Source organism: Papilio machaon, chromosome Z, assembly GCF_912999745.1.
Source record: "Papilio machaon chromosome Z, ilPapMach1.1, whole genome shotgun sequence".
Classification (NCBI taxonomy): domain Eukaryota; kingdom Metazoa; phylum Arthropoda; class Insecta; order Lepidoptera; family Papilionidae; genus Papilio; species Papilio machaon.
In genome coordinates this window covers 10,450,800-10,475,283 of record NC_060016.1, presented here as the reverse complement: position 1 = coordinate 10,475,283, position 24,484 = coordinate 10,450,800, and the positions used below count along the sequence as shown (strand labels likewise).

General features: G+C 35.3%; 1 protein-coding gene across 13 annotated transcripts in view; it reads right to left on the bottom strand.

The window, feature by feature from the left end:
• Positions 1 to 2,388: 2,388 nt before the first annotated feature.
• LOC106717261 (tetratricopeptide repeat protein 39B) overlaps positions 2,389 to 24,484 on the bottom strand; it is a 53,855-nt gene continuing 31,759 nt past the window's right edge. For 4 of the 13 annotated variants that reach the window (XM_014511042.2, XM_014511052.2, XM_014511046.2 and 1 more), the window contains 13 exons: positions 12,714 to 12,887; positions 11,696 to 11,733; positions 11,434 to 11,535; positions 10,330 to 10,513; positions 8,379 to 8,536; positions 7,773 to 7,959; positions 7,316 to 7,477; positions 7,068 to 7,231; positions 4,780 to 4,941; positions 4,274 to 4,463; positions 3,820 to 3,980; positions 3,537 to 3,656; positions 2,389 to 3,271 (listed from right to left, as the gene is read on the bottom strand). In XM_014511042.2, coding sequence (XP_014366528.2) covers positions 3,115 to 3,271; positions 3,537 to 3,656; positions 3,820 to 3,980; positions 4,274 to 4,463; positions 4,780 to 4,941; positions 7,068 to 7,231; positions 7,316 to 7,477; positions 7,773 to 7,959; positions 8,379 to 8,536; positions 10,330 to 10,513; positions 11,434 to 11,535; positions 11,696 to 11,733; positions 12,714 to 12,800 — 1,872 coding nt within the window. In that variant the 5' untranslated portion in view covers positions 12,801 to 12,887 and the 3' untranslated portion in view covers positions 2,389 to 3,114. Of the gene's footprint in view, positions 3,272 to 3,536; positions 3,657 to 3,819; positions 3,981 to 4,273; positions 4,464 to 4,779; positions 4,942 to 7,067; positions 7,232 to 7,315; positions 7,478 to 7,772; positions 7,960 to 8,378; positions 8,537 to 10,329; positions 10,514 to 11,433; positions 11,536 to 11,695; positions 11,734 to 12,713; positions 12,888 to 13,596; positions 13,929 to 14,490; positions 14,595 to 14,992; positions 15,079 to 17,875; positions 17,956 to 21,707; positions 21,762 to 24,484 lie in introns of those variants that run through there. The other 9 variants (XM_014511048.2, XM_014511047.2, XM_014511043.2 and 6 more) reach the window with 9 other exon arrangements.

Sequence of the window (24,484 nt, the reverse complement as noted above, 5' to 3'; positions counted from 1 at the left end):
TAGTCAGTTCGCTGCCTTCCAAGGCCTTGAATGACGTAACACAAATTCTCATCTAGAGAGAGAATATATGGCTGTTAGCCAAAATTGAGCGATATCGTCAGTCAGGGCCTAATCTTAAAATTACATTTTTTTTGGTGCCCCGAAGTTTTTTGGTCTTTTTTTAAGACCGGGTCGGGGACATTTTTTTAGCTTACGCCTTTTATAACACCAATACTAGAACTACAAAGATTAATTAGGCCGTAGGCCAATGCAATAGATATCCTTAATTTAGCAGTGTTATCTCGATTGGAAACAAAAATTAAAATTGCATTTCCAATTAAATATAATATACCTTTGGTATTTTCAATTTAAATATATTTTAAATAGAACAGTTGGCCGACAAAATCACATCTTGTAAAATTTTGGCACATCGTTTACATTTAATTCAATCAAATCAGTTAATATAATGTAAATATTTAAATAATAATTATTTCATAACAATTTTATAATATTAAAACGCGAAAGTTTAAATTGGTTGAATAATACTTATTACGTATCTTCAGAACAGTTAAACGGATATCGTTGAAATTTGGCACAGATGTAGAAAATAATCTGAAAGAGCACATAATTTACTAAGTTTTTTTTTAAATTCCGCGCGGCAAGACTCACAGGAAAAAGGTTTTATAGTATAAAAAACAAATGACAAGTTCACACTGCCAAATTAAGGTTTAAAATGTAAGCTTACATTCTACACATCAAATTGTAATCTAAACATCGAGATGTCAAAATATCTTATATATATGTTAATACTATGTAAAGCCATACTAATTACTGTAAATAAACGATAGACCATTCAGTGTTCTAAAATTGATAGCTGAGATTGTAACGGTAGGAGCTTGAAAATATAAATATAAATAAATAATTATTAACAAATTAAAATATAATAAATAAATAATACACTCAATTTGTTGAATATTTTTCAAATGTATTCACTTATTTTCAAATTACGTTTAAGTTCGGCTTAGCGGTGAACGCCCTTGTCTGAATTTCTTCAGACAAGTATATATATAATTTAACAAATTCGATACAATCGACTAACAAAGTACGAACGTTTAATTAGAAAGTAATAAACTTTTGTACTCTGTAAGCCGAAAGTACCGACATTTATTAACAAATCCTATAGAACAAGGATTATATATAGAAGCTATTATTTATTAATATACATATATAAATTTATAACAACAGCAAAATTATTGTTGTCTATGGAAATTATAGAAATTATAGAAAAAATAAATGCAGCTGAAATACAGATAAAATATTGAAGGTGTAGAAATAAAAAGATATAAAAAAGGGAATGGAAATTAGTTTTTAAATAGAGAAAAAAGAAACATTAATTAAGTTATAATGTTTTAAATAAATTAACTAATTAAAAAACATTGGAAATTAATAGTTAACTAAAGAAATGTTAAGTGGAAGCTTAAAGTCATTTAATATGACAAAGTTATAAATATTATATATTATTAAGAGCTCGTATTCAAATATCGTGTTTTATATAAAAAAAATAAGAACAATTGTATTTAATTTCTTAAATTTTGAATATCATATAAATTTTTAAATAATAATAAATAAATATAAGCCGTCAAAGCCAGGTCAATGAATGGTCCATACAAAAATTTAATACTTTAAAAGTATACATATATATATATAAATATACATAAATAATTTTTGAAATTAGATAAAATAAAATAAAATGAATCAAATTCATTTAGTTAAATAGTAACGATTTTAAAATACAAGCCGTGTTGTGAATCAGAAATGAATGGAAGGAATATATAGGTAGTTTCACAACACTTATATCAACAACGGCTAATTTAGCCTCCATAGAATTTGAAAATTCAAATATTGAAAGAGTCTTTAGAAAGAGCATCGTCAACAATATCACACGGATTGGGGCACGAATTATTAATATAGGAATATTAAAAATTTCATTAATTGTATGGAAATGGAGGGATCAGGACAGATTTGTTTGAAACTTATAACTAAAAAAAGTAATAATCCATACCCCAAGCTGTGCGTTTTATCACCCCTTATGATGGTACAAGGGGATGATCCAACCGTATAACTAACCTATTTATATAGTGCTCGTGAAAATCATATTTCCAAATATACCAAATATCTGAATCAAGAAATAACCATAAAATTATATGATCAAATTATAAAGATATATCTGAAAAATATATATGAATTAATCCATATATTTATATGAAAAATATATGTTAAATAAAACTAATATTAATAATATTTAATCTTAAGAATTGACAATAAAATAACATCAGAACAATCTCAGAGATTGAAGTTTCTTTTATTAATTTAGATCCAATTTTCCAATAAAGATGAATTTTAGGTCTATTGATTCAAATAAATTGTAAGTGAAATTGATAATTAGTTGGCTTTTTACTTCTTCCTTATAATACTAGAATGAGTAAATATGCCTTAAATACTACGATTGTAATCTAAGCAACCCGAATATAATGGTCGCAAAACATTTAATACATGCAATATGCCAAATTACGGCGCAGTAGACAAGATTTAAAACTATTTCCACACAAGGACATAACAGTAATCCAATGCAGTACAACAGTGTAATACTGCTATTATTTAAACGCGCACTCACTGTTAACGTTAACGCGCATTTGTCCACTTCTCGTGGCACCGCTCGTCTCGCAAAAGACGCGGGGTTACCTAACCACCGCAGATTAAACGGGATATTTTTTTTTACCAAAATTATAAATTTGTTAGTAAAACGATACGTTATTCTCGCTTGTTAAAATCGCCCGCCACCAACCTGTGCAAGCGTCAACGTCTTTACTAAAAAAAAATTATAATTTTATCCCGCTAAATTGGCGGTGTCGAGACTGCGGTGGCGAGTGAACACCGCGTGGATAACTAGGCGGAGCGGTGCCACGCGGGGAGGACGAATGCGCGTTAACCTTTGCAGTTCTCTACTGTATCAAACAATAGCAGTACTGCACTTTATACTGCTCTGCCTCACTGTTGTACCTCGTGTAAAACTGACTCCACCCTGTTTATTAACAGGGTGGTGTGACCTAATTACTAGGCCAAGTTTTGTCGTATTTAGCGTTTGCTAGCGAGTTTAAGTGAACTTGAGGTACGAGACATTGCGGATAGACTCATGTCTGCTTGACCTTGTGCGTTACTCTGTGCCATCTCCAGCTTGGAATGCAAGCGGAATTGTAGTCGAGATTCCAGCGAATAATTGGAATAGCCCTTCCTGAAAGAATTTATTTTTAATCCAACTAATATTGATTCTTGGCTATCACAAATGTTTTACGTCCCCTAATTTCAGAATTATTTCAGCATCAACTTAAGTGAAGCGTTAAAACCTAGAAACTGGCATTACTGGAAAAAAAATATTCAAATTTCTTTTATGTGCCGAGACTTGTGTTCATATTTTTAGAAGACGACATTCTCAATTTTTGAATACTAGAGTGTATTATTATATTGTTATAAGTTAGTGTATCTTAGAGTTATAATACCTAGCATCCTGCCACATTCTAACAGCGCGATCGACCTCGCCAAGGTTGTAATGGCAAGTGGCCGCTTCATACATGGCGTACGGCACTAGAAAGGTGTCCGATTTGATAGTATTCTTCAGACTGTGAAATACCATCAAAATTAATTCTGTATCCGTACTAAATATTATCACATTCATCAATTTAAAAGTTTCATAGTACATTTAATATGGGTGGACCTTTATTATTAGTGATTAAAAATTTCTAAATTAACATACCATAACATTAGACAAGAAATTTATCTTACCCAACGACCTTATCGAACTGTTGTATTGCCAAGAGTTGCATTCCAAGTGCAGACAAGCAGCAGCCGCGTAGATAGAAGATTAACGCACGATTATCTGCTAGCAGGGCAGACGGCCAAAGTCTCTCCTCTCTGTCCAATAACTCGCTCGCGATGTCTATTTTCTGTACGTGAGAGATCAAGTTAAAACGGTTTATCAAAACCAAACAGAGCGATTTTTCTTTAAAGTGATTTCACTAATGTAAGGTGATCACCGCCGCCCATGGACCTTCGAAACACAAAAGGTACTGATGGAGATTGATCTCCCTGAAGCTTTGCAAGACTTTTATCTATGAATGTAATTTAAGTGGTGGGTACGAAGAAATAGGAAACACTACAAACAACCAATGACAGTCTCCGCTGCGCGTTGATCTGTATAACCTGTGAGTTAATAATGGTATTTTGTAAAGTAGTATACCTTAAGAAGGGATTGAAGCGTGGGGACGTCGGCGGCGAGGGCTGACATCATGTTCCACAGGCAGAGCAGCTCCATGGCCGGCATCATCAGCCGGCCCCCCTGCGCCGAATACCTCGCGCATCTCTTCGTTACCCACTTCTCCATCGGAAGGGACTTCCCCGCTATCTTCTGACGATACAGGGGAGCAGCACTGGAAAACAAACTACGTTAGCCAAAGAAACAAATACTTCTTCCCGACGGCCACTCGTTGAACTGCAGATCGTAAACCGAACGCCAGTACGTAAACTAAAATTTAAAAGATATCGCATAAAGAAGCAATAATCAAACAAATACGTAAGTTCCTCGCAATAACATCTCTGCATTCCGCAATATTGGGGAATAAAATTATGCGCATAGATAGCCAAGCTTTTACAACACCAAATAAGTATAAATGACATGCAGCTTGGTTCGTTTGATTCGCACGGACTCTGTCGTGCCAAATGGTAAAAGAACGACCGCCCCCTTACTTGAGCAAATCGGTGACGTGATTTCGTTCTGCAGACGTACAATCCTCCCCCAATTGCAGAAGCAACGCTGCTTTTGCATAGCAGTACATCGTGCGAGACCAAGAACTCTCTTCAATCAGACGTCCTGCGAACTCAGCCGCCGTGCGCCAATCCATCATCATACTACACAAAACGGTTACAAATTAAGTACATGCAAGAAGGAAAATAATAAAATAAATAAATATATATATTACAGAATATTAAATAATAATAAAACATATATATATTGTATAGTTAAAATAAAATCATAAATATTTTGATTGTATTATATTTGTAAAGAATTTTTAAATATTTTTTAAAATTGAAATGTAACAATAGTTTACGTTAAATTGTGGAGAATGATAGTAAGGATAGAGCCGAATTACTCGATGTAAAATTTTTAATATTTAAAAGAAATATATTTTAACATTAAGTTAACCACAAACTGGTATTATGTAGTCAGTCTTACATTGGTAAACATTTATTAAAATCAAAAAATGTCAATTGTTCCATCAGTCATTTAAAACATTAGATGTCACTCATCTCGACGTCAAGTATAACAATATTACTACGTTGAAGATGTAAAAAAATTCAATAATTAATTACAATAAATGTAGTCGATTTTATTTTTGATCAAAAACATCGTTCAATTATAGTATTTATATTACATGTTCGATTTTTTTTATTATTATCATAATACGACTCCACACCTTTTCTCTTCCCCCTATTTTCGATATAAAAATGATATATTAAAAACATAAAAAAAAAACTAATTATAACAACAGATTAAAATCATGCATCTTGTCTGTAACTAAAAATGTTACTCTACACATAATAAATCAGATATATTAAAAAAAATACCTAAAAAAAGACAATCTAAATTAAGCAACATCGTTACAATATGCAATGCCAAAGCCTAGATAGGAAATATTAAAAGCAGAGACGAGATGAATATAAGGTGCTTAGAATATTGCAAGGTGTAAGGCAAAGGGTTTCAGATGCAGCCAAGGAAGACAATGTAGCGTATTTAAGAGTAATTACTGCCTTCAACTGTTACGTCTGCACGAAACATATTATTCTTTCTGTTACAAAAATAACGAGACCTCTCATAGAATGAATGAATGAATAGAATGCATTATGTAAAGTCTATCAAGATCAGTTGCATATCTTATCTATCTTATATATATAAAAGAAAGTCGTGTTAGTTACACCATTTATAACTCAAGAACGGCTGAATCGATTTGACTGAAAATTGGTGGGCAGGTAGCTTAGAACCAGGAAACGGACATAGGATAATTTTTACCCCGTTTTCTATTTTTTTTTCCGCGCGGACGGAGTCGCGGGAAAAAGCTAGTTAATGATAAAAGCATGTTGGAAGAATGCAATATGTTACGTTTAGTAAATGAATGTTTGATATAGAATTGAAACTCTACAGTATAGAACTTTAAAGATTTTAAACTTCTTTTTTTTAATTACATAAACATATGTTTTTTTATCTGGTTTAAAAAATTGGGTTTCAATTATACATCATAGTACTTAGACGATGAAATATATAGGGAACATGAACATTGCTAGAAAGGTATGCACATAATTTTACACTTCCGTGATACCCTTGTGCTGCGATATCATTAAGAGATATAGCATGGTACTCGTAATATAAGTTTTAGTTTAACCATTGTTAATTGTTATCGCGTTGTGTATTTTTACTTTTGAATTAAGTCTAAAAGTGGAACATGATTTATGTACAATTACATGTCGTAATGGTAAAATAAAGCAGATTATCTTTAAATTGTATAGCCATATTTCTATACCTAAGGGAACTACATGATCTTGAATCAGATGTGCATTATGGTTGTTTAATGTTACTAAAATACAGTAGACATGTATCAATGTAAGTTATTGCTACATGCCCTGCGCTCGATTGCTACCTCTAAAATACCGTCAACGCTACCTTATCGTACGTCTTTCACTTCTCTGAAAGTTTAACGGACCTGTGTTACACTATAACTTATTCTAATTTATTACTCAAGCAGAATTAGCAATAAAATGTAGAATGTGCCAGCTGTTTTCAATTATAGAGCATACTGCAATTCTGTAAAGAGGCTCCAGTTCATGTAGGCAATAGTAGATCCTTAAACCATTGCGTATGCACGTCATTGATGGTCAGGGCACTCTGAAAGCGAATACGTAGATATTTTGTTATGGTATTGTAACTGCTTCTTGAGTCGGCGACCTAAAAAATAAGCAATAATAAATTTTGACCAACTTACGCGCTCGCCCACATCAGCTCCCAGTAGCAGAGATGGCGAAGCTGGGGCCACAGATGGCGAGTTTCCGCGACTCGGCGGTAGGTCGCCGCTGCCAAGGCGCAGCGACCGCGGAGCAATTCCAAACGACCCTCGAAGAGGAGGAACCATACACCCTCGGGGTACACCTAACCAAGACCGAAAGAGTTACCACCAAACTTACAAATGCTAATAAACGTCCACACAGGTCATAAAGTAACTATTGGTCTTACTTTCAGCTGAGCGTCTATTATTTCTCGACACTGATGGAAGTTCGGTGTTGCTCCAGCAAAATGGCTCACCACGAGTTGGATACCCAGCGAGACTATCTCGCAGAGAACGCCACGCAGGCCCGGCTCCCGGGCCCCGGTTTGAAGCTCGGCCAACCCAGCCTCCTGCATTTGCGACTCATTTAAAGGCTTGCTTAACTTAGCAAAGTAAAAGTCTCCTAATAGTGGCGTGTTTTTATAGAAAGTTGTAGGTACACGTCATTTGAAGTGGAATAACCGTGGGTTTCTGAGACCAAAACCTTTATATAAAACATATCGTCATCCAACAGAGATGACAATATGATTTACACGGACATTTTGGTCTCAGAAGCCCACGGTAAATAGTATAAATAAAATACATAAAGAAAAATGAACCACGTTGAAGTAGCAGAAGATTTTATTGTTTGCTCATTTGCCTTACCTTGTCGCCAGAATAACCGACGTATTCGAGCAGGGTTATAATTCTCGCCGGTAATAAAGCTATCATGATATTGAAGGTTGCTAGTCCGAGGCGAACGCCGCTGTGGAAATGTTGGCGCGACTCTAGACTTTCCCACGTCTTTTTCTCGAGAATTCGCGAGCACTCCCTGCGGACGAGCAGTGTTACACTACTTAAATTAATCGTTAGTCCATTCAGCAGTTAGTAGCAAGTCTGATTTAATGTGTGAAATAATGTTTAGAGTATAATATAATGTAAGCTGTTTCGTGTCCCACGGCCATTGTCTAGTTATTCACGTATCGTGTAGTCTTCCAACAGATTTTCATATGCAATGGCTTTCCAAGGATGACTAAAGCATAATATATTTACTATTTAAAAGTTATGCTGAGCTCCGATTTGAAGTCGCGTCCTGTTTTGTCTTAAAGTCGCTTTTACGTTACACCAAGTTATGGCGAATACATCAAAAATGAACAGTGCCAAGTATCACAGAGACCTTACGTAAATAGATTGAAAACTCTCTCTTTTCCCGTTAATGATGAACGAAGTGATGAAAATGAAGCGACTATGATGCTTTAGCGGATAAATTACTTGTAGGTGTTGTAGGAGTTCTTGATTTTCATGGTGGCCCGGAGAAAGGCCGCGATGTCCTCTCCCTCTATGACGGATAGGGCCGCCTGCAGCAGCATCGACTCGGCGAAGCAGAGTTCTGCGTGAGCCTCCAAGTCGGTCATTGTCGAGTAGTTCGGCTGGTATTGGCAAACAAGGAACTTAACAGTGGTACAGACGGCTGCTATACTAATATGCCTGTTCTTCGGGGAAGTATTAAATAAAAACACACTTGTAAGTTTGCCGTTTCGTGTGATGCATGAGGATGAAAACATTCATCACATGCTTGTCCTTTCATCACCTCCCTCCTACCTATTATTTAATGCTGAATGATTATTAACTAATGTTTTGAGTGATGTGGCAACTAATCCATCCAAACTTGTGCATCACTTCTTCTGTTTCGTCTATTTACTATGTTTTTGAATGTGTAGCAGTTTTGAGTGTGCATTTACAAAGCATTTGTTCCTCCTATTGATACTCTCTCATATCGTTTTCTAATTATTGATAATGTGTCTTCTGTGATCAGTATCAGATTTATTTAACATCCCAAGATTAAAACGTGACGCTATCGAGATAATATATTTAAATCTATTTTATACTTAAATTTGATTTTGGGTTAATGGTGTAAGTACATTTTATAAGTTCATTTATTATTGAAATAAAAATTAATACTTTGAAATTTGTGGCGCCATAAATATAATTATTATTGCGTCATCATATTTGGTTTTAGTCGATGGTCAACCATAAATATAGTGGTTTTCAAATAGTGGATCGTGATTGCGGATTCTTGGTTTGGTTGATTGTAAAACACTGAATTTTAATAATTTTACATTGTGGTTCTGGGTCTGAATTTATTCCAAACTAACACCCGGTTTCTGAAATGTTAATCAATTTTCCGAATGATTAACATTTGTAGTTAATAGATCTCTACTAAATCGTTGGTTAAATAAAAAATTTGTATTTCTATAAGACATGTTTGTAATTATAAATTGACAGAAATGTTAGTAGCGTAATAGTTTAAAATGTGTGTTCAGAAACCTGGCTTAAATTTCCCACAGCGACATATAAAATTGGACAAATCACATGCAATACATTGTACAAAATTAAAATCAACATCTCTATAAGAAATGTAATATACTTTAAAAAAAATAAGACAATGGCAAGAAATCATTTAAAAAAAATTAAAACAAAAAATAAACTTTTATAGATCAGATATTGTTATTGTTAAAGAAATTTCGACCTCCAAATACAATAAGGGATTTAGAAAATCAATTTAAATGAAATAGGTATGAAAACTCCCGAATTTATTTCACATATTACTGATTTATAAAAGTCTTTTTTAAAAAGAATTTAAAAATTAAAAACTTATTCTGTAAAATAAAAACATTTAGTAAAAAAAGTTCACAACTACTGAGCAAGCGACTTAAGTTGTTTGGCTTTCATAGAGTACAATATGTTTATGTGCGAATATTTCAGGATTGCAACTCAACAAAACGAAACTACACTTCATTACAAAAAAAGCAAGTACAGCAAGTCTTTTGGAATAGTTGGGACTTAACATTATACTACTCAATTAAGGTTTTTTTAAATCTGGTTGGACTTCAATCGTCAAGTTTGGTTCAAAATGCATTCACAAGCATGTACGAACATAATACATGCAGCAAACGCCAAACACGCATTACGGACTTTTAGTAACAACATTAATGAAATCTCTCCAAATATAACTTCGAAACTGCTGGACCGATTAAGACGGAACGGATTGCAATCGGATGAAGTCACGGGCAGCAGCTAGTTAAACAAAATCTCCGTAACGGGAGTCTGTGTGTGTGTTAATTGACATTTTAATTTCGTAGAGGTTCATCATCAATGTTGTGATTTCTATGGTGCGTAAAGTTAGTAATGCGCGTCTGACTCGTACGTTGTTGTCAGTTACCTTCGTTATCATCGTCCCTATCGTCTGCATTATCGTGTAGCTCCTCCGGTGTTGGTTGCACAGCTGTACTGTTGTCTTCAGGCTCTGGATCGCTCGGCCTACCTGAGCCGAATCCAGGGTTAAAACCGCAGGAATGAACTCGAATATTGAAACACCCAGGCTGTGGTATATAGACGAGCTGCTCCTGGTAGAAAGTCCAAAGTCATTGAGGTGGCGATGTGGACTTTTAGATCCACGTCGCCAATATAACCCAGCGCGTTCATCTGGGATGTGATGCTACCCTAACAAAGTCTTCTAATAGACGTATCGAGCTTCAAACATCTAAACCTACAACCTGTTGAGCATTTCAATAGTATCGGGCTGTATATCGTGAAGTAACCTCCTAACTTCTACTATAAATAGTAATAAAAAATTCTCATAACTACAAAATTACATGAATTGTAAAATATCGCTTTGATTTCAATTTAATAGTATTAACTAATTGAATTAAAACTCTTTTACAACTCTGGTAGAAGAAAAATATTAACTTGAGTGTTATGAGGATTTTTTAAGGCTTAAGTTATACATGGATAACACAAGAATATTAACTTGTCACTTAGAGGTTTGACTTTCTGTTTTGTCATTTTAAAAGTTCTTGTCATATCTATATATATAAAAGAAAGTCGTGTTAGTTACACTATTTATAACTCAAGAACGGCTGAATTGATTTGACTGAAAATTGATGGGCAGGTAGCTTAGAACCAGGAAATGGACATAGGATAATTTTTACCCCGTTTTCTATTTTTTTTTATTTCGCGCGGACGGAGTCGCGGGAAAAAGCTAGTCTGTTATAAAACACCCTCGACTAAGCCTTTTCCGTGCTAAGTAGTCCAGTAGAATTATTATCTTGCATGTCGAAGGATCAACAATTAAATTTAAGTGCCATAAATGTATAACATAAGCCACTGATTTCAATACATGCACAAATAGTATTTGTGTTTGTACAACAGTGTGTTTCCACTGCCGAAGCAACTGTACAAAATATTTTTAAGAAAAATAAGTGAGTAAATGTTTCAGCTGTGGAAATCCACCTTAAGAATATTAATAATGAGAAAGGGTACTGACCGAGACTTCATGATACCCATCGCCGATTCCAAATCATTGTTGAAAAAGCGTTTGATCGCCATCTCACAATCGGCGAGGGCCATTTGCAGGTCCATGTTCTCACTACAAAGAAAAATACATTCAAATTCCTTTACCTAATGTGCGTGGCCACAAAACGACAAATTTGCATGTTATTTCAGTCGTCACGTCCTTTTTCACTAACCGATTTAAAAAAAAACTTATAAACTTATAATTATTAGAAAAATACTATAAATATACTTACTCAGGTACATCGCCCGAAGCGTCCTGGAAGTTGTCCTGCTGCAATAAAAATCAATTGATTACAATCTAATAAACATTATTATTGAAAAACATTTTTAGCCGACTTCAAAAAGAAGGAAGGTTATCAATTCGACTCATTTTTTTTTCTATGTGTGTTACCGCGAAACTCCGCCCCTGGTGGTCCGATTTTGATAAAAATTATTTTAATCGAAAGGAAGTGCTTGCAGATGGGTCCTATTTTTTTTTTAAATAACTAGAAGACTAGTAGATTTTGAATTTAGCTTCAAATTTTTTTAAGTCAATTCCTTCCTTCAGTTAACAAACTTTATCACGTTGTTCTTTTAATCAAATGACAATTTTGCAGGGATAGCAAAAATATATATACGGACATTTTGTAATGGCGGCCATCTTTAATTTGTACAGGGGTACAGCCCGCGAGAAGAAATATTTGTTGCAAGAATATCTCATCTCCTCTGTCGATTTAAGGTAGGCGACGCATCCGCAAATGCAGATGTCTATGGGCAGCAGTCACTTCGTTATAATGACGAGTTCAAGTGACCACTTGCTTGTTTGCCACTTTATAAAAGAATATTGTTGCCATTATAAGTTTATCGTACTTTACTAGTCAAGCCCTTCCATTTGGTACCCATTTGGGGCTAGTTGTACAAAGATTTGTCGTTTGCCATTTTGTTGCGGCTGCCATCTTGTATTTACCATGACATTGAACGTAACAAAATTTCATTATCACCATGAGTTAAGGTGTGTAACTAATATCAGATTGTCAACGAGAAGTGGGGTCTTATTTGAGTAATTTAATAGATGGTTGAGTTTAACCGTGTGAATAAAGATTTTCTTTTTTTCATTTCTCTTCGTTCAAGTTCTTTCAATCTTCTACCAATTCGGATAAAAAAACTATTACTATTCATAAAACCGTATCGTTTTTTTAAAAAAACAACATCCCTCTTATGACTTCTGTCCATTTATTATCTGATTATTTCTAATATATAAACAATACTTACTTCCTCATCCGATTCCTCCATTTCGAGATGTTCTCTCAGGTCTCGCGGTAGTGTGTCTAGAGGTTCTGGACGTTCTTCCTGGGACATCCGAGTGGAAGAGTGCTTACACCCTTCTCTCTTCTGTTTGTGGTCGACGGCTGGTATCGTAGGGTAGGTAGTAATTGTAAACTAAAACTATAACAAAAGAAAACACAACTTTAGTAATTGTGTTCTATCTTACGTTCAACATTGTTTACACATACTAAACATCGTTTAAAACTTTAATATTAAATGATTTATTATAAACTTGCTTTAGGCCGCGACTCCGTTCGACCGAAATAAAAAAACGTAATTAGTAGTCTATGTGTTCTTCCAGACTATGTTCTACAGCCATGCCAATTTTTTTTTTAATCCGTTAAGACGTCCTGGTAATACCATCTCACAAACATCCATCCGTCCATCCATCCATACTCACATCTAAACTTTCGCATTTATAAGATTCAAAATATTCAGATACTAAGATTCAAATAATTTGCATCTTGTTCGGATGATCTTCGCATATAATACAATGGGAGAAAATTACAGGAAAACAGTGGAACAAAAATGGGAGACGATTACTAAAAACACTGTATATTTACAGCAGGCATAAATCAAAACTTTCGAGAAATAACTGGTTTCAAAAAAATACATCCATATTAAAAATAAAAAAATTAATTATGGTGTTTATTTGCCGTGTATTAAATTTATTTATCAGATTATTTTAATGAAATGATTTTAATAATGTGATTACAAAATAATTATCGATTGAGAAATATTATTGGCCAACACTACTCCTGAAAGCTAAAACTAAAAAATGATGATGCCTGATATATGAACATCTTGTATCATAAACAATCTAAATTACCTCAATACAACGCCCATTGTTTAAGCTTCGTAAACGAAAGAAATCGCCATATCTTTACGTATTATAGTTTGGCTCTCGAGTAGGAGACGGTGAACACACATTTTCCACAGGTAAAAAGTAATCAATAAAATCACAAAGAAAATCAAGCGAAGTACAAAGCGCGGAATCATAATGTCGATCTAATAGAACTAACAGGGGTAAACCCCCCTTCGCTTAAACCCCCTTCCACTTACACCCCCATAGCTCCCACATCACTTGACCCCATCCAACCAATCATCTAGCCAACCACTGCACTTGCGTCGACAAATCCATTGAAATAGTTCCACAAAAATCTAACACTTCACAATTATAGTGATAATTCTTAACAAAGTCTTCTTCTTAACAAAAATCTTTAATCAATACACACTTTCATTTTATTACCTATAAATCAGGAGAAGACACGTCTTATTCGATACACGATGCAACTAGAACTGCCTCGGCCCGGACGAACCGTCTCCTTTTATACGATACCTGCCCCCCTTTCCCATACTCTCCCCCACCCCCTTTCCGCCCCACTCCCCAACCGAATCCCGGGACGAGCTTCGCCTATCCTAGCCGCTGCGCATTTCGCTGACCTCTACTCTTGACATGCGCCAAATTGTCGATTTTATGTTGTTAACGGACAAAGAAACTATTAAAATATTATTTTAACAAAGAAAAATTCACTAATGATACAGTTAACAGAAAGCACAAAATAGGTTTTATACATGAATTTTCATCTCAGCAACTACCGATTAATAATTAAAGTGAAAACAAGAGAACAAACAATCAAGTCCGTTACAAGTGATCTCTCCTGGGTAAGTAGCTAAGTAGGTGTAACATTATATTAAAGAATATTTCAAACAAAACCCTCACCTCTTAAATTATCGAGGTATTCTTCAGCTTTTCGAAGATACACAATCAATGTTAATATAACTAGTAAATAAATGAAATGGGAGAAGAAATTATGCGGCATGACGCCGACACAGCCGCGCATAAACTGAAGGTGACGTAGGACGCGCCGGGCACGTGCGCAGTGCAGTTGTCCGGCGCCGCCCCGGGAAAACGCCCCGGTGTTCCCGGGAACTCAACTATAGCCCCGGGAACCACCTAATAAAACGTGGAGCCCCGGGAGCTTAGGGTGACCATCAATATAGAGCATTCCTATCCCAAGCATATACTTGAAGTGTCGCCTGACAAAGTCATTTCGCAATTAATTAGCATTTTTAAAAGCTAATGCAACTTTCTAGAAATCTATCTACAAAGACAATTTTTAAATGTACTTGACTTAGTAAAAATTAATGACGTAGGTACAATTTAAAATTCAAATTTAATATGAAATTTTCAAAATAAATTTTGTTTTATATGAAATTCTTACCTGAAGATAAAAATACGACTTGTTGAAAACAATTACATAGTCGTAAAATCAACGATGTAGTAAGTCGCTAAGATCAATTCAGTATGCACTACAATACGGCTTTTCACTCTCACGGGCCGGGTCCGAGGGCGCGTCATTTTTGTAAGCTAGTCCATCTACTAATGCAGTATTTATAACGCGGTGCCCACCCCCAACCCAATGGGGAGGGAGGCTGCCATCGCCACCCCCAACCCCTTGCGTCCTTCAAGGGATGAAATTACATTGCACATGCGTGTAGCGATCGATCGCAAGTTGCAGCGCACCGTTCCCCGACCATGCCCGGGGATCGAAGGTCAGATAAAAGTTGCAGATTTTTATTAAATGTGAACTTACTGTGAATTTTCACTGTCGAACACCTGCACATAAACATGTTGTAACAACTGTTTTTATACAAGTGTAACGGCAGTGTAAATCCACGGTTAGCATGTGTCGATTTATTCAGATATATGCTCTCAATTTTTCAAGGATTATGGAGGATTACTTGCTGCGCCCGCGACTTCGTCCGCGTTAAATAATGTTTTCGGGCAGCGTTTTAATTATTTAGGCGCTAATTATTTTACTTATAAAACATTACAACAAAACATATCTAACTTATAAATATTCGTATAAATCTCACATGTTCGCATACAAACTTTCATCCCCTATTCCCTAGTGTGGTTTTATACCATTTAGAGAACTTGAGAACTATTGCAAAACTTTAATGTCATCAAATTAACTGGTTTGGGTTGACAGCGCGACTGACAGACATACTTTCGCATTTATAATATTTGTAAGGATTGCGTACTAGCTGTCGGTATATTCCGCTCACTATTTCAATATTGTAATAACCATAAAAATAATATACTGTATTACTCCAAAAATATTGTTAAACTCTAGTTTTAACCATTTGACCGCTGATTGATATTATTAAACCCAACGTGGTGATATGTTTCACCATAATTATGTATTACCACAATGCTTACGAAATAAGTACTTCGTTATTTATTGGTAAAATAAAAAAATAACAATGTTTCAATAACCATGATTTGTCAAAAAGACCCCACCGGGCTCTAGAGTCACGGTATCAAAGAGTTGATGGATGTTTAAGCTAAACTGTACTTGAAACATTGTCTAAGTTTAAAGTCCATAGACTTTAACTGATCCATATTTTTCTCAACTGTGAACCCTAAACAATTCAACTAAATTCATGACGTCATACAAAGCAAAAACCAGCTACGTATTAATCCCCCTATGCGCTCAGTGCATCCTTCCCTATTCAGAATCCTCGCATGCGCACTAACGTCATTCCCCGTGAGGTCTGGAAACGATGTTATTGCGCATGCGAGTAAATATTGATTACATGCAAATTTCAGCCCAGCTTCCAAGGCTATTTATAGAACGTCTAGAATCTTCTTTATGAAGACTATGGAAATTTATTCTGTATAATTTTCTACGTCGTGCGAAATATGACGTCATGCGTATATTTGATAGGATCTTTTTTTTTATTCCTGTGTAAAATGAGGAAAGACATTACAGAAACCAACCGGTAATCTACGACTTGTTACCACAACGTTGCAAGTCTTTTTTTTTCAGAGAGGAATGCTTTATGCATACTCTGTGTCTCGGGGTAGACACGGTGGTTATGTGAGATTCTCTCCCTGAATGGGAGCATACCCACTAAACACCTCTGTTCTCAAGGCCATTATGTGGGGCGCCACGGGATCACGTTAGTTTGCAACCACGACGCCCCACTGACCGCACCGGGAAGGGGCCCTCACTGTGCCCTAAAGGGGTGCTGCGCCCTTAGGCGCTCCTCAATACGTTGCAAGTCTAGCTTATCATGCCTGCATCTAAGCATTTGTTTATTGAATTTTAGCTACTTAACTTCATTCAAAAGTAATAGGAAATCCGCTTAACAAGTGATATACTTGAATATCAATAGTAGCAAATGGTTTAAATAAATGACATTTTTAGGTTATTTTTGTCGTACTCAAAAGTGACGCACTGGGAAGTGTAAAATTGAAAAAAGGAAAAGATTTCAAATCTTACCGTATTTGTCAATCTGATGAAAGGAAAATATTTACTTCCTTTGACGCAATAGCCACAATGTCCTAACATCTTTATGAAAAACATTTTTGTTCATTCAAAATATTCTATCCTATATAACGGGTCGAAATGCGATCATTATTTACGCGAGCATAATTTGAATTCGTAAAGAGTCTTATTTTAAGAATTCTCCACAAATAATATGAAATTATTAATAATATTACAATATCCATTCAAATGTCTTTCGTTACAAACGTTATTAAATAATCTATTATTAAGAATATGAGGAAACATTTGAATATATAATTATGAAGGAATCATACGCGTTGATTTGTTCTTAATTGAATTGATTCTAATATGAAAGGTTTATTATTATTCAAAAACGTTTCGATTGATTTTGTTTGTTCCGAGCACGGAATTGGTAATGCATCAAGCTACATGTCCACTTTGATCTTCCTAGACAGTACGAGACTGTTTCACATGCGCACTAAAGACATCCTTTGTCAAGCAACATCCAACCTGTTGCACTTGCGCGCGGGTAATATTGATTTATTGCCTAGGTATTTGAATTGTACAGAATTGCCGTACAGTTTTTACCGTCTCTACAATTTAAAAAAAATATGTTTAATAGGATTTAAAGTATTCTTTAGAATTGTGAATCAAATACTAAGTTATATTGACTAAGCCAAATATTACAAAGATGCGTTTGTTCTTTTGAAATAAGTAAACTGATCCGTATCAATTTTTCTATCATTATTATTAATTACGATTGTAAGACGTGGATATAATTAAAACAAGATATATTGTTAAAAACCTTACCTGATTAAATGTTAACTAAATATCTTGGTCCATAACAACAGCCACTATTAAATAAAATCAACACTGAACTGAACTAAAATTATGTCATTGTCTTTATAGTTTGAGGGTTTGCAACAGGTTGTATTGAGGGTACAGACGAGTTGGATCGTTGTCTGAACCTTTTTATTCTTGAGTTACTCCTCAACGGCCTCAGAGGGAGGTCCTGCAACCGCCACTCTTCTATCAGGATTATCGCCCTGCCACATCTTCTTTATATATGCAACCAACATTTTATAGAACCCGAAGATTACCAGGTTGATGATGACCAAGAGCAATGTTCTCTGCCTGTGAGGCGGCAACATGTCGGCTTGGTTCCTCATTTTAAGGTCTCGAACTGAGTCTGCGCGTCAAACGATCGATCCTTTGCCACCCGGGACTCTGGTAATTTTTTTTTTATCACACTTAAACGCACCGATTACAGATAATTAATAATAATGTAATTAATTATAATAATAAAGATTGTTGACACGAAAAAAAATAGTGGACCAAACACGAAAATAAGAACGAAAAATTTAAAAAAATATTTTAGCATCTTTAAATTTCAAAATGAACATTAATAATTTTTATTTATGTTAAAGAGCGTAAATGGGCGCGAGAGAACGCGTCGGATTCTCGCAACGCCAGGAAGAACAATGCAGCGGGTGCAGAGGGCGCCGAGTCCTTTACGAACACTGCGCATGCGCCAACCCGCGTCCCCAGGGGACTTTCAGCACCCGCCACAATTTATTGATCCTTTACAATTTACAGCCTTCGAAAATTTTCCCTTAATTTATCCAGACATTTAATTAGACTTGATCATAAATTTTTTGTTGACCGTGTGATATTTTATCCCAATAATATAATTTTATATGCTGTATTTAAAAAAAATTACATTAAAAAAATCATCTTAAAACAAATCGAGTATAGTATTCGTCGTATAAAAATAAAATAAAAAAGTATTTCAAAAAATATCTTTTAAAAAATTAAAACTTTTTATAATAAATTATAACGAATTTAAATGGTTTTTAAGTTTAAAGATAACGACGTCAAAGGAATACTTTTTTCTACGTCACGTCAGCCACGGCTCCTCGTCGGTAGCGAGTTTAGAAACGCATTTTTAAATTGCTTTAACTTGTTAAGATCAAATAATAAAAAGAACTATTATTCTTATTTCTTTTGTATGGAATCTTGTGTATGATCTTTCGACTAACGACGAAAAAAATTCACTGGCACCGTCAATTACCAAACATAACCTAAGTAGCCGCGACAACGTCCGCGCGGAACTAAAAAACAACTTAGTAAGTAGTGTTCTTACAGACTATGTTCTACATTTATGCCAAACTTCAACAAGATCCGTTGAGCTGTTCCGGAGATACCTTCTAACAAAAATCTATCCATCTAAACTTTCGCAATTATAATACATATTACTAGGTGTCGCCCGTCAAAAAAAATCAATAAGTAACCTATGTGTTCTTCCACACTATGATCTACATTCGTGCCAAATTTCATAGAAATCCATTAAGCCGTTTTGGAGATACCTTCAAAAAACATTCGTCCATCCATCCAGCCAAACATTCGCATTTATAATATTAGTAAGCAGAGATAAGCTCGAATAATATGTAATTTAATTAATTCCAAACCCGAACCGCACGTTGTTAAATCGTGTAAGTGAAAATTACGTAGGTATCGTTTTGTAAGGAAACCATATTTCCCTCTTGCCCAATCGGTCACAGCGAGCCTACGCCGCACCGCGCCGACAGCGAGGCGGGGCCACTGTCGGGTTAGTAAACTGCTTTATATGCGTGGTAAACTTACAGTCACGTTTAGTTCAGACGCAATTATGAAAAATTCATAGATCCATATTGAGGTCTAAATTTCCTGCTATCTTTACAGAACGTCATACGACGCATTAAATGCAATTAGGTCGAATATTTTTCAGCAACGTAAATACATGTTAAATTATCGTTCTTATAGTTAGTGACAGTTTGTTGTAAAATATACGGTCCTAAGTTTTTAAGAAGCGAATTTAATTATTTGAGTAACCAGGAAGAAGTCTTGGCTTCGGAACATCAGGGAGTGGACCAACATTGCCAGCGTTGAAGACCTGTTTCGCTTGGCGCAAGATAGGAAGAAATTCGCTAAGCTGATGGCCAACCTCCAATAGTGAAGAGGCACAAGAAGAAGAAGAAGAAGAAGAGTAACCATGGCAACCAGTTAGGAATGGTTTAAGTGTTATGTACCATCCCATACAATTAGTTGTATGGGACATCACATTTAAATGTGACCTCGCTAAAACTGGCTATTTAACTAACTATATTTTGTTTCCAAATACGTGTAAGATTTTGCTACTGTCAAAATATCGTAAACGCATCGATGGTAATTATTTTCTTGCGACATTTTATATAGATAAAACTTAATGGGTTTGTCCCTAAACCACTGAATATTCTTGTAACTTGTGATAAAACATTCGTAGAATGTTCTACAGACGCCACAGATTTATTTAACGTGTAGCGCCATCTAGTATCAAACTCTAGAAACTATGGTATCGGACAATGGGGAGAAAAAGTGCCTTCTGCTGATTATAGATGTCAGCATGATCAATAGTGACAGTAGCACTTAATTAACCACTTTATTATTTTATATACAAAGTTTATATATACTTGTGTAAAGTTTGTATATAAGTTTTTATACTGTAGTCATATATAGCACCGACATCCATCAAATTTCACTCAAAAAATAAGGTTTTTATGAGGTTTCATAATATATTTTTATGGATTTTTCCATCTGTCGATACATTTCGACTTCGGAGCTTTTTTTTTATTAATTCCGGCACAGTTAATAATAAAAACATTTTAATTTAGAACTAATTATTTAAAAAAAAACAAAAAAATGGGACCCATCTGCAAGCACTTCCTTTCGATTAAAATATTTTTTATCAAAATCGGACCACCAGGGGCGGAGTTTCACGGTAACACACATAAAAAAAAATACAGTCGAATTGATAACCTCCTTCTTTTTGAAGTCGGCTAAAAAATCGCTCGAATGACGTATAAAATCTTTGAAGATGACAATCGACTCTTATAGCATGCGCTGACAAACTTTCAGCTTTTATAAAATAACGAAGGTCTGGGGTTCACGGGCTCTTGCTCTATTAGCGCTGGCGTCATCTACATAGAGCTTTTACTTTTTTTACTTTTTCTCCCCATTGATCAATGGTTAAATATTTAACAACGAAATATTGATACATTCAGCTACATGCTTCCAACCAGTTAATGATGGATTAAGTACATACACATTTTTAAAAAAGGAAGGCACATAAAAAAATTACTGTATCTTTGTAAATGTATACATATTTATGCAGCCGACTGTACATTGATACACGTAACGCCATCTATTAACTCCATAGTTAACCAATTAGTGTTCCTAAGGGCAAGGTCCAAGTAAGGTCGAAGTAAAGTACTGAATAACTAACTAAAACTTGAACTCCTCCGAAACGGCTTGACCGATTCTCATGAAATTTTGTGAGCATATTGGGTAGGTCTGAGAATCGGCCAACATCTATTTTTCATTCCCTTATTAAGTTTTTTTTTAAATGCGTGCGGACGGAGTCGCGGGCGACAGCTAGTAAGTAATAAATTAACTGATACATAATTCTTTCTGCCAAAATATTTTGCTTTTTACAGCTTATTTGAGAAACTTATTCGGGACTTATTTGTATATAAAATTAATTTCATGGCTTCAAAAATATACATCACGTATCTGGCAATACCATGAATTCATTGATGTTCAAATTTTAAAATTATGAAATGCTTACCTAATATAGTCCTTTTATGGTAAAGGGATATCCTTTAAAATATTTTTATTGTTGATTGTCATTTGTTTAACTTTTGTGACACTAATTAACTAAATATTACACCGGCGCAAAATATAATTTTAAATCAAACAAAAAATTTTAAAACAATATTTTACGTGAAAATTCTTTATTTGAAAATAAAGCTTATTATAAGTAGAAGCAATGTTGACAGCACATAAAACATAAAACTAATCAAACACAACTTTCCTAACGATAAAATAAAAATCGTCCATATCATATTGATGGTAAAAATGAATACTTGTCAAATAAGATATAAGTGTTACTTTCGTGTACAGCGCGCGACGACTTCGCTGTAGTGGGCTTAACTAAACTTGCACTGAATGCAGTAAAAACTAGAAGTGGAGGGAGGGGGAGGCCAAAACTAATGCCATGCACATGCGCGGTAATATTGATCGAGAGTCCCTACCCCAAGATGGCCGGCCGTTATTGCGTCATAAAATGTGACACCTTTGCCCTTTATTAATTCATTCTTAATAATTCATTACAGAATTTTTAATCACTTTTTTAGTAGCAGATTTTATGAAATCTACTGACTTATAACTTGTAACTATTTCTAGTAAGCTCTATTCATGTGCTAGGACTCCAAGACACGACAAATGTCAAATGACGGGATTCGAACCGACGACTACGTGATCGAATAACCGTACCCTTAACCCTTAGGCTATTGGCACTTCAACTGATGTCATCATTCTGTACTCTATCAGTCATCATCATTAGCTAACCCTACGTTCCCACTGAGGGGCTCGGAGCCTACGTTTAGGTAGGGGTGATTAGGCCAGCAGACGAGGCCGCGGAGGAGTGCGAAATCGTACAAATAGCCCCGTCACCATGCGTAGGAGGAACAGAGGTGGTTTACTGGGTATGCTCCCGTTTAGGGGAGAGAATCCCAAATAACTCCCATGTCCCTCCCGGAACACGGCGTATGCATAAAGCATACCCTCTTTAAAAAAAGGGGGGTGATTAGGCCATAGTCAATCACGCTAGCCCAATGAGGGTTGGTTGACTTCATACATATCTTTAAATTTCTTCACAGAAATGTGCGGGTTGCATCACGATGTTTTAATTCGTCATAAGAACGCCGGATATAAATAAAATAAAAAAAACATATAAATAAAAAATCGAAAAACACATTGGACAATGACGGATTCGAAACCAGATATATTGCCTGTAAAACTTTAGCCCGAATTTGCACGGGCGCTTTTTTTAGGTCGCGTTAAAGCTCGGCCTTTCTAGCCCTCAAGCGATGAAAGTTAAAAGCACTCTTGTTTACTTCGTCCAGTGTTCAAAATGCAAACGCGCGTTAAAAAAACGTCGCGTTGTAAAAGCGTTGCCGTATCAAAAGATACATAAAAATGCATTTGTTTTATTTGAACGCGTTTTAAGGCGGCGTAAAAAAAGCGCCCGTGTGAATGCGGCCTTAGTTTGGATTTGGTTCGAGTATTTTGAAGATAAACTAAAAGATTAATATATGACAATCGCCATCGTAAAGTTATCGACAAAATTAGTGCAACGCACCCTATCGGCCTTAAAATGAACCAAAAATCTCATACTAATTTTGACAGAATTGGCGATAACGATACGAAGGCGATTGTCACAATTATTCACGAATATTAGGCCTACATTTTCAGAAAAACTTTTTCGATCCGAGTGTTTGTATGTACTATTGTACAAAAGTGACAAAGATGTATGTATACATATAAGACTAGCTGTCGCCCGCTTCTGCTTCCACACGGAATTAAAAAAATAAACGTAATAAGTAGCCTATATGTTTTTCCAGACTATGTTCTAAATCTTTGCCAAATTTCATCAAGATCCGTTGAACCTTCAATACCATCAAACATACATCCATCCATCTAAACATTCGCATTTATAATATTAGTACGTATGAATAGAGGTAGATGTTTTCTTTAATCGCGCCATATGGAAATCCGACATGTTTACTTAGCTTTCTCTGGCTAGTCTTTCCGTTTGCATAGTCTATTGTTGTATTGTTGGGACTTGTGATTCAAATCGTATTTTTCCGGGGTTCGAATTATTTTTTAATTATTTCCTATTTAAAAAACATCTAACATCTAATACTTACCTTGTACACAAAAGTTGTCTTAGTAGCCAAGTAACATTCGAAATCCTTTCAAAATTAAGAAATACAAAATGTTTGCTATAACTAAAACCAATGTCAAACGGCGCCGCGGCGTCATTTCAAACCGGAAGCCCGCGCGACGCATGCGTAAGCCTGAGTTCCCGGGATCCCGGGACCAACAACGAGAACTCTGCGCGACTCTATTGATTTGCGCGGTACGCGACCCAATCGGGACCTCGAATTAATTCACAATAAAATCAATTTAACACTAATTCAGAACATAATAAAAAATGAAACATTAAATTCAAAGACTACTTATAAAAATTTATGAAACAGTAAAAAAGGAAATTTCGTAAGCAATTAAAAGCGCGTCTGCCTCCTGCGGCGTCGAAAGCAACAATGCAGACTGCAGGAAAGGACTGCCTGAAGTGCTGCACGAGATTCGGGGATGAAAACACCCCACGCGCTTCAACCCCTATCCCGCCATGTACAGTAGAGTCGCATCTGCGCATTATTATCGACATAATGGCATTGATTAGTATCCGAATTAATGTCTGTTTTACCTTTCTGTTGTCATATACGAAAAGTAAGTGATAATACTAAAATGAAATTCTTAAATTTAATATTAATTCATTTA